Raw genomic sequence first — 12,862 nt, 5'->3', positions numbered from 1 at the left:
ACACTTTCACGTTTCCTTTAAAAAATTTATGGTGCAATTCAAACTTCGAATATTGTATATAAAAAAAAATCATGTACCACTCATTTGTTTCCTTTAACAAATTCAGTGGTTTAAGAATCTGGTGCTATCTACATTCATATATACATTAAATTTATTTTAAGAAAATACTTTTAATACGCATTTTAAATAAAAATATTTTTAACAGTCATTCTCTTTATCATTGCACCGTGTAATTTCTCTTACATTTGATATTTAATTTTTAATTCAATCATAAATTTAAATTCTGAATTTTTCATAATCTATTTATAAATTAAAAAAACTTTAATTAGTCTTATTTAATATAGTCAAATATTTATTGTTAATAATATTTCTTATAAATATATTAAATATGAAAACAGTTATACAATGTATTTAAATTATTTTAATTGAGTAATACCCGTTCAATTGACCAAAAATATACTAGCTATAATAATAATATAATATCGTTTTCAGAAATAAATAAATAAATAAATACGAAATCTACCTTTAGGGATAGGAGGACAAATTGAATTTATTTAATTTGACATTACTCTTCTGAAGCAATATTTAAAATTGACATTGGTTCAAATTTTAAACTTAAATTGTGGTTGTAATAATAATAATAATAATAATTGTGGTTCCATATTTGAAAAAGGTAATTTAAATTAAAAATATACGATAAACAATGTATATTATTATTAAATTTCTCCAAAATTTGAACTAGCGGGGATTTAAATGAATCCTAAACAAATTGAATATAATGTAACGGTATTATTAAACAAAAACTGCAGAATTAGAATGTATAGAATATTTGAATATTTTGAATTGTTGGGTCATTTTCTTGCGTGGAAGGTTTTTGACACAGCAGAGTTAGTTTCCGTCTAATAAAGTAAAGAAGGAACAGAACAGAGTTGAGAGTACCAATCTCTAACGTCTCTCTGTTTAGAGTTGAGAGTTACCATTGATCTTCGAGCCCTTTACTCTTCACTCTCCATTTTTTACATGCTTTCATTTTCCACTTTTTTTGTTCACTGCAATTGCTTTTCAATTCTCAGCAGCACAAGGAACTGCCCAACCACCATTCAAATAAAAATAATGCTTATTCTTTTATTCACTAAATGGTGTGCTAATTTGTTTATTCTTTTTCATCCACTAATAAGAAGAAAATCCCCCAAAAGTTTTCTTGAGTTAAGAATATGGGATCATTATAAGCGTCTCATGGTAAATTAAGTAACTTTTAGCATGCTACTTCTTAAAGAGAATATTCAAATAATTCTTTGCTCAACATCAGTTGAGCTTTGTATTCATATGTGCTTTTAAAGAGAGAGAAAACGAAATTTGAGTAAGGAACGAACATTAAGGCAGGGAGTCGCTATCTCCTCGCAAGTATAATGCGGTTCCATGTCAGATAATAAAAAGTGATGTGAAAAAGTCATACTAAGCCATCTTTATGGGACCAAAAGATACATAAAAGAACCAAAATGATATTCCCAAGTTATATGTAAAGCCACAATTCCTACGTATATCCCATTCAAAAACAAGATTCATTGTTCATTCATTTTATAAGGACACAAAATCATAAGAAAACGCGAACGTACTTTCGCTTTTTCCTCTTTTTGTTGCATGTGAATGCTCACCAAAAATGTCATCCATTAAGCTCGAGGGGACAAAGTTTTCCAATTTTCTTTTCTGTATATGAATTAATAATTTTGCTCAAAATTGGCATGTCATAATTTAATTAGTTGCTTTCTAGAATCTTATAATTAATTAATACAATGATACACGTAAAAGCAATCTTACAATCTAGGACGTGAAAAAAATGATAATACGATTTGGAAAACGTAGGCACGACTTTGACGCGTGGAAGGGTGTGAATACAAAACAAGGGACAAATGACAGAGGTTTCCATGTTGCCCAACTCACCACTAACTTTGATGACTCTGAAGTTGCAAGTTAGTGGTGATTAAACTGTGAAGACGAGAAGAAGTAAGACAACAAGGTCAAAAAAGAACAAAAGAAAAGAAGATGAGATAAGGCAATATTTGTATTTTCTTTCGTTTTTTAGTCATTTGACAATATTTGTAATTGACGTGACAGCTCTGAACAGTGTGACACTATGAATTGAAGCCTGCTATTTGTATTCGATTTTGCTTAACCAAAGCCTGCTCCTATTGGGCTAAATTTGGGCCAACTCTTGACCCAGAAAAATTAACACACCATCTTAGTGAATCCCTTGTGGGAATCTATATATACACTAAATTTCTTTCTCTCTCTCTTGACCAAAACAAAAGTTTGGCTTGTTTAATTTTAAAACATGCATGGTGATTTGCTTTCTTTTCAGTGGTAGTGATGTGATATCTTTTATATATTGTGGTGCTCATGGTTAGAGTTTAAAACAATAGATCCATATTATGCTCTGCAATTTTTTTGGCACATTGGTAAGAAAATTATTAAATTGTTTTGTTCATTCTAATTGCTTCGCGGGCTGGTGTTGATGTTTGGCCCAGTGCAGTTGAAATTGAAGAGTTTCCGATACTAACTATCAATTTATCACAAGCGGTGTAAATTATATATTCCTCGACAATCATGTTCTATCTTTACAATTATTAGAATTCCTTAAAATAAAATATGCATTAAAGTTGCTTACATCTATCTTAATTTGTTTCTTGTATGCTGATCAAAACATCCCTGACTTGGATCACAAAGATACACAGTGAATATTAAAATTAAAAATATTATCGAATCTCAACGATGTAGCAATGTGAAATTTCCAGCACACAAAATTAACAAATCCATCTTACCAGTCGATACCCTCAATTCAATGAGAGCGTGTAAATAGTCCTGAATCACGAAGCATGTTCAGTGGCTCAAAATAATCTGCTACGTGTGCTTTCCAATTATAGAAATCAGATTAATTTGTGTAAGTGCATGAAACCTTTTTGCTCAGAGAATCATCGAGTTGAACAACGTAGTGGTGTCCACTTCTAACTTATAAAGATTTATCAGTGATTGAACCCGCACTTTCAAGGAGGATATAACCATAACCAAGCATATCTTATCTTTGTGCATGCCACTATAACTTTACTAGGAACCAATCACTGACTTAGCAATTTGATAAGCTTAGAAGCAACTGTCTTATGATTCGTGATGGTAGTGAAAATTTTTCAAAATGAGTCAGATTGTGTAGCATATTTGGAAACATATATGTATAAAGTTAAAGGCAAAAGAAATCTAAAACTCAAGTTCACTTTAATGTGTCAGCGACAGGTGTGTCTCTCGCTAAAGAAATTTACAATTATCGGTATCATCTTTTCAAAAGCTAGAATCTTGTTACTGTAACTCAAGTGTCTGTTTTAATCACTGAGGAAACGATTTGGTTTAAAGCCAAAAAATATCACTATCATATAAAGTGCGTTGAATTTCATGTTTATAAAAAATGGAGTACACCTCGTAAGGGCAAACTAATAAGGCACTAAATCTAAGGACTTTACTAATGAATTTTTTTTAATAATAGTAGAAACTCATTGGTCGTGAATTGTAATCGATGGAATTATTGATCATATTAAGCCTAAGTAGTTGCGAGGGAGGAAAATGGATTCTCTTCTCTATTTTGTTAGCCTAAACATGAATGAAAATTCTTGAATATTACTTGGTCACTTAGGAAAGAAAATTAAGAAGACAATAAAGCTAAAAAGAAGAAAGGTAAAAGGCAAAAGAGTACTGAACGAGGTCACGTCTCAGGAGTATACCGTAAGAATAGGAAACTTGTTTATTTTCATATGAAGCATCTCGCCCCCTTCTCAAAACATACATCCATTCCTTTCATGTTTTGTTTGAATGCTGGAAAAAGGGAGAAAAGAAAATTCAAAGGTAAAAGAGAAGAAAGGACAAAATAAAAAAGAAGAAGATATATATACATATATATATATATTCCCTAATCTTGAGATATTTATATTTTTAACGACTTGTAAATGCTTGTAGATTTTAGGGATCATGATGAGACAATTTTGGTTAATTTATACTTTTCTTTCATTTAACGCTAATTTTAATTGGGTCAACCTGAATCTATTCTTAAGCCCGATTATGTAAAGGTCCAATTAAGATTAGTAAGACGGGATTAATTGGCTTGAAACATTCAACGAATGTAACATGCCTTGAATAGATACATTCTTAAAAAAATTAATTAAATAAATTTCAATATGAGAACGATGGAAAATTTATCACAAAGCAACTTGGCTAATATATCTTAATAAAAGAGGTTGTTGAAATCACTTAGACTAGTGATGTTGGTAAAAAAGAAGAGAGGGTAGGGAAGGAATAGAAACAAAAAAACGTTTATGGGAAAGATTAAGTCAACTTTACTCAATTTGACCAATAAACAAGATATCAAGCGATAAATAACTTAACACGGGGTCAGGATTAGAAATGTGAGAATTTCTTTTTAGGAACAAAGTTAAATCTTACTCAAATTAATTTAGGGTGACAGAATGAGGTATAGAATCAATTCTTGTATGTATCTAATGAGTTATGCTAAAAAATAGAATTGCTATAAAAGAAGGTTTTTGTTAACCTTAACCTTGATAAATAATTAATAATAATAAAATTTTATTAAAAAAATATTTATTATATTTTTATAACTTCAATACAATGAATGTATATTTATTTTAATAAAAAAATTATTTATAAATGATTAAACTCCATAAAAAAAAATAACCTGACAAGAGAAATATACATTTATTTGTATGAAATATGAGATTAATCTGCTTACAAGTAGAATAATCATTATTAATTAGTGGATTGTAAAATTAAAGCCGCCACGTGCCAGTTGATTGTAGCAAATGTCAAAAAATAGTTTGACCTATTATTATAACCCAACCAAGCTGGGCGTTGGTTCAACAATTGACTACACAAATATGAGACAGTGGCACTTGATGACTTGATTACAAATTAAACCCCACCTCAAATTTTTATAGATTTTCTACGTTCATGGGGGAACAAAATGTTCTTATTCAATGCTCATAATATACGTTGGGAAGATTCTCCTCTTATACTTTTCCATGGAAATGATTCAAAAATTCAAAATTAATAACATGTATTCATACTAAACACCTATTTGTAAGCCACTCCTTGACCAATGACCAGCACCACATTCTTCCACCATCTATTAGACAAATCAGCCTACCATATTGACAAATCAAGAATGAACGCAGCTCACAAATTTCTACAGAGGACCGAATGTTTACGTCCACGATCCCTTCAAGACAAAGAAAACCCGTAACCTGCGAATTGACATGCATTATATATTATACCTCTACCAACCATTGTTTCTTTATTTTATATTCCATGCACTGAATGGGACACTTAGCTAAAGATAGATAAATCAGCAAGGGAATAAAACATAAAGAAAAGAAACAAACTGAAAGAGGAGATACAACAAAATAATAAAAAATAGAGTAGAAAAATATATTTTTTTAAAGTGAAGGGAGCATATAAAAATGGGAACTCCTCACTCCTCAGTGGGATTCTCTGCCATATGCTACTCCCAAAATAATTTAAGAAAAAAAGCTAAACTAGAACTACTCCCATTCCCATTCCCATTCCCATTCCCATTCACATTCATTATGGCCATCTTTTTGTCCTTTTCTACTTTTTCTTTTTCTGTGAAAAAAATTAGTCTATACACAGCATGATGACAATGACAATAAGAACTATAAAATAACATTGAGTGTTTGACGAGTCAACTCGGGACGAGTTGTTGATGAGGACGAATGTCCTTGAGCAAACCCAAAACCTGCTGCATAGAGGGCCTCTTGGAGGGCGAATCGGCCGTGCACAGAATAGCGACTCGGAGGGTCTCTACCATCTCACTCACTACTGAGTCACCGCCGAGTCGCAGCCTCTCGTCGAGCACCCTAACACCCTGCCCCTCCCTCACCGCCTTCCTCACCGCAACCACCGTCTCCGCCGTGCCTTCCTTCCGCGTCAGCAGCTCCATCACCACCACACCGAAGCAGTACACGTCAGCCTCCGTGCCGCCACACGGGTTCGGGTCGTTTCGCAACCCGAAATCGGCGATCCGGGGCTCGAAATCATCGGCGAGTAAAATGATGGACGTGACGAGGTGGCCGTGCACCACGGGTTTGGAACCCGCGTGGTGGAGGTACGCGAGGCCACGCGCTATCCCCACGGCGATACGATGTCGTGTCAGCCACCCCATTTTTTCAGGGGATCCGTCAACGACGCCGTTTTGAATCTCCCACGTGTCGCCAGTCCAATCCTCTACGTTGGTGTCCCCAGTTGGAAGCTCATGTAGCCACCTCCCTAAATCGCCGTTTGCCATGAACTCGTATAGCACCAGCTTTTCCTTACCTGATATTTTCACCAAAACATTCTATTCAAACAATATAATAATAATAATCATCTTACTAGCTTGCTCAATAAGTTTGATTATTACAAAAGTTAAAAATATCAATGTTTTATAAAATCTATAAAATTTATTTTAAATAAAAGAAAACTCATCCATTTATTATCTACCTATTGATTATGTAATGTTATATTAATAATTCTATATGTTAAATTTTAAATAAATTGAATATTTATGAATTGACAATCTTATAATAATATTTATTTATAATTTTAAAATTATACGAAATTTCATTACTTAAATGTACAAAGAGAACACTTATTAACCTAACTATTACTATAATAGGTGACTTAAAGCATCTCTCTTTTCCCTGTAAAACCAAAACAAAACATACAATTTGACACATGGATCCAGGACTTCAGATTCAAAGAAATTGTCGTGTTTGTTTATATGAATTGTGATATAATTTTGTTGAAAAAATAATGCATAAAAATTAACATATATTTTGGAGGGGACATGGCTTGTCCGCCAAAGCGAAGCTCCGTCACTGTGCACAACATTTTGATGCAAGCTTAAGGGTTGGGAAACAAAAAAGTTGAGGTAAGTACAATATGTTTTTGTCAATTATGGCCACTCAAAAATTAGACCTGCGGAAAGTACACAACGCACGAATTACCACGCGCAATCATTTCCAGCGATGATAGATTCTAGGAAGAAAGAAAGGGATGACACAACTCAACATGTTATGTTATGTTATGGAACAGAGGAAGGACATTAAAAAACTAAAACCCGTGAAACCCATTAATGAGAGCAGAGCCATGAAAACCAAAACATTTTCAAACACTTTTTGGTACGGCACAAGCACGCTTACCCGCAATGCAGTAACCGGAGAGGGGCAACAAGTTGGGGTGCTTCACCCTCGAGAGGTCAAAGAACATGCCCACACAGTCATCACGATCAACGTCTCTAGCGTGTTCCACCACCTTAATTGCCACGTGGAGATCACCAGGTAGAACGGCCCGGTACACGGGCCCACACCTTCCCTCCGCGAGAAGCGAGTCCTTCCCAAAGTGTGACGTGGCAACGATGAGGTCCTTGAAGCTGAGATTCATCAATGGCTTCTCGAACATCACCACTGGCGCCGAGGACGGTTCTTTGAGGTCAGCGACCCACGTTGACCCTGATTCGGTTTCAAACGCGAACGGCCCTGATTTCTCCACCATCACGTTCGTGCCATGTGGGATCGGCATGGAGATTGCCCATTTGTTCCTCTTGGCGCGTTCCTTCCTCCTTTTGTGAATAACGCGAAGTGCCCAAACGGACAACACGATTAGGACAAGTGCTGAGGACGCTGCAGGAATTACCGTTTTGGACTTTGGCTTCGGGTGTTTTTCTCTCTGGGGTGGGGTTGCTGAGTTTCGAGTTTCACTACTGTTGTCGTATGTGAAGTTGTTGCCAGCGTGGATGAAAGATGATTTGTTGAATTTCTTCAACTTGTTTAGGCTAATGGATGAGGTGAAATTGTTGTACGAGATGTTGAGGAATTTGAGGGTGCTGAGTGGAGGGAAATCAGAAGGGAAAGAACCGGTTAAAGTGTTGTTTGATAAGTCCAAGTAATGGAGGGAGTGCAGAGTGGAAATGGGTTTTGTGTTGCCTTGGAGATTGCAGCTTGAGAGGTCAAGGTGTTGTAGTTTGGTGAGGTTTGGGAACCCGGAAGGGAGTGTTATTAGCTGGTTGTGAGAAAGGTCGAGGATTTGAAGGTTTTGGAAGCCAGCGAGTTGAACTGAATTGGTGAACCTGTTGTGTGAGAGATTGAGCGTTTGAATGGATGAAAACGAGGTGTTTTCTGATGTGGGCTTCGACCCAATAATGATGCTTCCTCCGAACCTGTTCCTGGAGAGGTTCACTTCCAATAAGGTTGAACTTGACCAGAACCAACTTGGCACATGGCCTTGTAGGGAATTCCCAGAGAGATCAAGAACTTGCAACTTGGACATGTTTCTCAGATAACCCCATGAAATTGTGCCGCTAAGGTTTTGGGAGGGAAGTACTATTCTGGTGAGATGAGAGTGTGAGCAGTGGGAACCTCGTTTTTGGAACCAGGAGGAAGGGTTGAAGCCGGAGACAGACTTGAAAGCCTTTGAAACCAAGTCATTCTCTCCACTGTTGCATGAAGATTCCACGAGTGAATACAGACCTAGAAGAATCAAGAATCTGAAAAAGGGCTTCATTTTGCTCTACTGTCACAGTTTTCTGTCCTACAAAGAAAAAGAAAATAAAAAGTGGTTCCTCTCCTCTGCTCTATTGGGGTTAAGTTTCGCGGTTATAGAGAAGTGGGAACTGGTAAGGAAGGAACGGCGTCATGGTTTGACGGAGTACTAACGGCACTTTAACATGTAAGGGGATAGCAATTTAACGGAAGTTAGAGTTATATTTTTAAAAAAAATATTTATAACATTACCGCTCGGTAATGCGGTGATTGCGATTTTATATTATTTATTTATTTAGACATATGAATTTATTTTAAATGTTTGATTAACTTCACATCGCGAGTTTCCAAGATTTTAAGGGGCCAAGGCTGGGCATGGAATGCAGGGATGTTTGCTTGTTGGGCATGGTTTGATTGAGGGAAACTGTGAGATAAGAATATGAAGTATGAAATTGTGGCCCTCAATCTCAAGAAGATTTGAAGATGGCTTAGTGTGCTTGAAATTGATGGGACCCTCCCAGTTCATTTATTTCGGATTCAGAGGCATTAAAGATCCGAATAGCATATGATGCTCAAGTGGGATGCTAGAGTTGTTCAGCTCAGCCATAGTTCCTCACAAATGACTTGTCCAAACAAAGAAGTGACAACACTTGGTGCGCTTGCAAAGTACGAAAATGCAATTCAGCCGACATGAACAAGAAGCAGCAAGTTACTTATAAATCAAATTTTTGTATGTCATAAATTATTCGATGTATTAATATAATATACACACACATCATTCACTAGTGGCTTGTTATATTATTGAGAGTGTTTGATTTTCTATGTCGGTTTGCTTGCAAAAGGCAAACCTATATAGAACATTGTTTTTGACGAAGTGATCCTTAGGTTAGTCATGCATGAAGAAAATCAGAGTAATCACCAGAGAGCAATCGTAGTTGGATGGCACCTATTCCATTCCAGCGTGTTTCATCTTTTTGACAAAGCAAGGGAGCTTTATTGGCTTAAACTAAGACTAATTGATCGATTATTGAGCTATTATAAAATAAGATAAAATAAAAGAAACTGTGTTGATGGCCATGGTTGAGTGAACAATAGAATACAGAATAAGAGAGTCAAATGTGGAGAAGGGTCAAACACCAATTGGGACATTCTCTGTCCACCATCTAGTTGCTTGGAGAAAAGCAAGTCACATGCAAAAAATTACAAAATTACAAAGACCTTGACTCAATAATGCTCCATCTTCCACTTAAAAAGTCCTCATCAGTCACGAAACCCTTTTCTGGTCCCCCTTAATTCCTTCAATTGGCAAACTTTACCCACGTAATTTGTTCCAACACGGTAATTAATTAAAGCAGAAAGGAAGATATCTAGAAATAAGCAAGAGCGCTCAACCAGTCAAATTAATATTAATTAAATTACGACAACATTCAAGAATATAAGAATGAATTTGTAATTAGCAGCAACACCTAGACAAAGTAATTCAACATGTTTAATTTCTTTTTCATTCTAAATTCAAGCCATATACCATAATTGAGTTGAGAAGGAATTAGAGTCAAATATATTTTAAGAGCTCAACCCAAATGATTTGGAGGATACAGTTAAAAAAGTCTAGACAAAGCTAAGAAGAAATTTTCTTATAATCCGTCAAGTCCCTCTAAAATTTAAGAAATACGAGATGAATTAATTTTGTTAAAATTTATTTAATTTTTCTAATTTTTTTTCTCTGCTCAAGTAATCATTTTGCTGTTTTAGGATTTACTCTATTTTTTGTTTCCTTCCTCTAAGTATTTATATCATTTTTATCATATATAAAAAATAGAGAATATTTTGTAAGAATCCTTGTGAAAGTTTTTTCCTTCCCTCAAAATAAGGTAGATTTCACTTTTAAATTCCATAAAAGTCTTAACAAGCCCTTACTTGTAACTAGAAAATTCATCAAACACAGAATGAGGTTTTCGAAAGAATCAGGACAGGGAAAGCAGGAAATGACAATTAGATAGCAATGGTACGTTAATGAAATTATTTCCAGCTGCTACATGCCATCTCACCTGCTCTGACACGTGATATTGCCTTATTTCTTTTGCCGCTTCTAAATAGTTGGAATATTATCAAAACATTAAGCCTGAAGAAGAACAAGAAGAAGAAGCGTGAAGTGTGGCAATGCTAGCATCATTCTTGGCCACACACCAACTTGCTTCTACATTTTTTTATCTCCAATGTCATAGTTGCAACAATGGCTATTAACCATAGAGAAAGAAGATTTGTTGGTTTAAATGTTGCCATTAAGGAGAGTTATGTTGAAGATGTGGGATGTGTTTCTTTAACAAGCTCTTTGATCACTTGGTTTTGGTTGGATTTTCTTTTGCTCTTTGCCAGAATATATAGAATATGATCACCTCTTCGATTTCTGAAATCGCTTTTTAGCGTATTGTTAAATAATCAATTCATTTGTTATTTACTAAACAAGTTGTGTACGGTTTTCTATATTAACTGAGACTAGCATAAATTTAAATTTATAATAATAAGCGTGTTAAGAAAAGGTATATAACTTAATAAGTAGTATTGTCTCAACTTAGATATAAAATTTACAGGAATAAATTAAAAATTATTTAATAATTTTGATTATAAAATTTATTTTAAAAGATAAGAAAATAGAAAAAGGTTATAAACAAATTTCATGAGATCAAATAAGCTTGATCTTTTAAAAACTTCCTTAGAAAGAACAACAATTATAATTTCGGGCATAGAGATAGCTTAATTTTTGTTAAGTATTTAAATTAATTTCTACGAAATAGGAGGGACATTTTGATTGCTAAACAATAGTTATTTAGTTTTTCAAAATTATAAATGTGTGACACTTTAGTCATTTAATTAACTTTTAAACATAAAATCAAATATCAATTTAATTCTTAGCAAAAACGTTAGTAATTAAAAATTGTCAGCAACTTGGATATATGAAAGGACTAAAAGTGTTCTATATAATTGTAATCTTGAGAATTGAGATATTAGAATATTAATTTTCTTCTTAAGATTAAACTATTTTTAAGGATTATTTGACATTCGCTCTTTTGTTAATAAAGAAAAGCCAAATCAATACGAATAATGGATTAAAATTATTCCTAAAGCCATATATGATCAAAGATGTAAAGCATATGGCTTTTTTCTTCTTTTGTTTATCATGTTAATATAATTTATATGAACACACAGATGTGTGCGTGATTGTGAAAAATTTTAATGCATATTAAAAAATTCAATAAATTAAATAAATACAATCAACTCATCTTTCCAAAATTGATATAAGTATTTATTTTCTATTCTTTAATTTATATTAAAAGACTTTGTTTATAAAATAAGTTTGGAATTTTTTTATATAATGAGTTTGGAAATATTTTAATTCTAGTTCATTTACAAAAATTAATAACCAAAATATATTAATTTTTTTTCAATCAAATTAGAAATTTATTTTAATGTATGAATCTCAAAATAATCCAAACAAAATTATTAATGGCTTTGATTAATTTTTAATTTTAAATGTGAATTTAAATGGATGAAAGCACTGAAATGATATTCTTAATCTTGAGGAATCAAACAAGTGATTTTTTTTCTATAATGATTATACTTTTTTTTTTTCACATTTAATCGTTTTATTAATATTTTTTTTACGTTTATATTCAGAATGAATTAAAATCATTCTTAAATCTATCTATCGCAGAAACAAATATAGTAAAAGATATGTATTCATTAAAATGTTACTATAAATTTAAATAATATTTTTGTTTTGTTTAACATATTTATATGTGTTTATATTATACATGTATATGAGTATATATGTATAATTGTAACATTAATTTATTAAATGTAATCAAATTCTATAAATTAAAATTTAATTGCGTTTAAATATATTTTTAGGTGCTTTTATTTTAAGAAATTAATAACCTAAATGTATTACATATTTGTCAAGGAAACATATGAAACTCAAAATAATTTAAAAATATAATTTGTTATTTGATTTTTTTTTTCTTCAAATGTTAACTTAAATGGACAAAAGGTTAAAGCATTCAATATTTATAATTTTGAAAAATGAAATGATTATTTATTTTAAATTAAAGATCCATTTAATTTTTAAAGATTAGTTTGGAATTTACACTTTTTATAAAAAAATTGGTTTTATATATATTTTTTGCTATAAAAATTGATTTTGTTGTTAATATTAAGAATTAACTAAATCTAATATTCTTAAAAGTACAAACGTTAAAAGATATAAATCAAAG

General features: G+C 32.8%; 1 protein-coding gene across 1 annotated transcript; it reads right to left on the bottom strand.

Moving 5' to 3' along the window:
- Positions 1 to 4,852: 4,852 nt before the first annotated feature.
- LOC113859294 (calmodulin-binding receptor kinase CaMRLK-like) lies at positions 4,853 to 8,682 on the bottom strand. The gene is made up of 2 exons (XM_027492102.1): positions 7,254 to 8,682; positions 4,853 to 6,387 (listed from the first exon to the last, which is right to left on the bottom strand). The coding sequence occupies exons 1-2, from the start codon at positions 8,611 to 8,613 to the stop codon at positions 5,756 to 5,758; spliced, it is 1,992 nt and encodes a 663-aa protein (XP_027347903.1). The 5' UTR covers positions 8,614 to 8,682; the 3' UTR covers positions 4,853 to 5,755.
- Positions 8,683 to 12,862: the final 4,180 nt, after the last annotated feature.

This window comes from Abrus precatorius, unplaced genomic scaffold (genome assembly GCF_003935025.1).
Source record: "Abrus precatorius isolate BTA unplaced genomic scaffold, Abrus_2018 Scaffold2, whole genome shotgun sequence".
Taxonomy (NCBI): domain Eukaryota; kingdom Viridiplantae; phylum Streptophyta; class Magnoliopsida; order Fabales; family Fabaceae; genus Abrus; species Abrus precatorius.
This window is presented reverse-complemented; position numbering and strand designations above follow the sequence as displayed.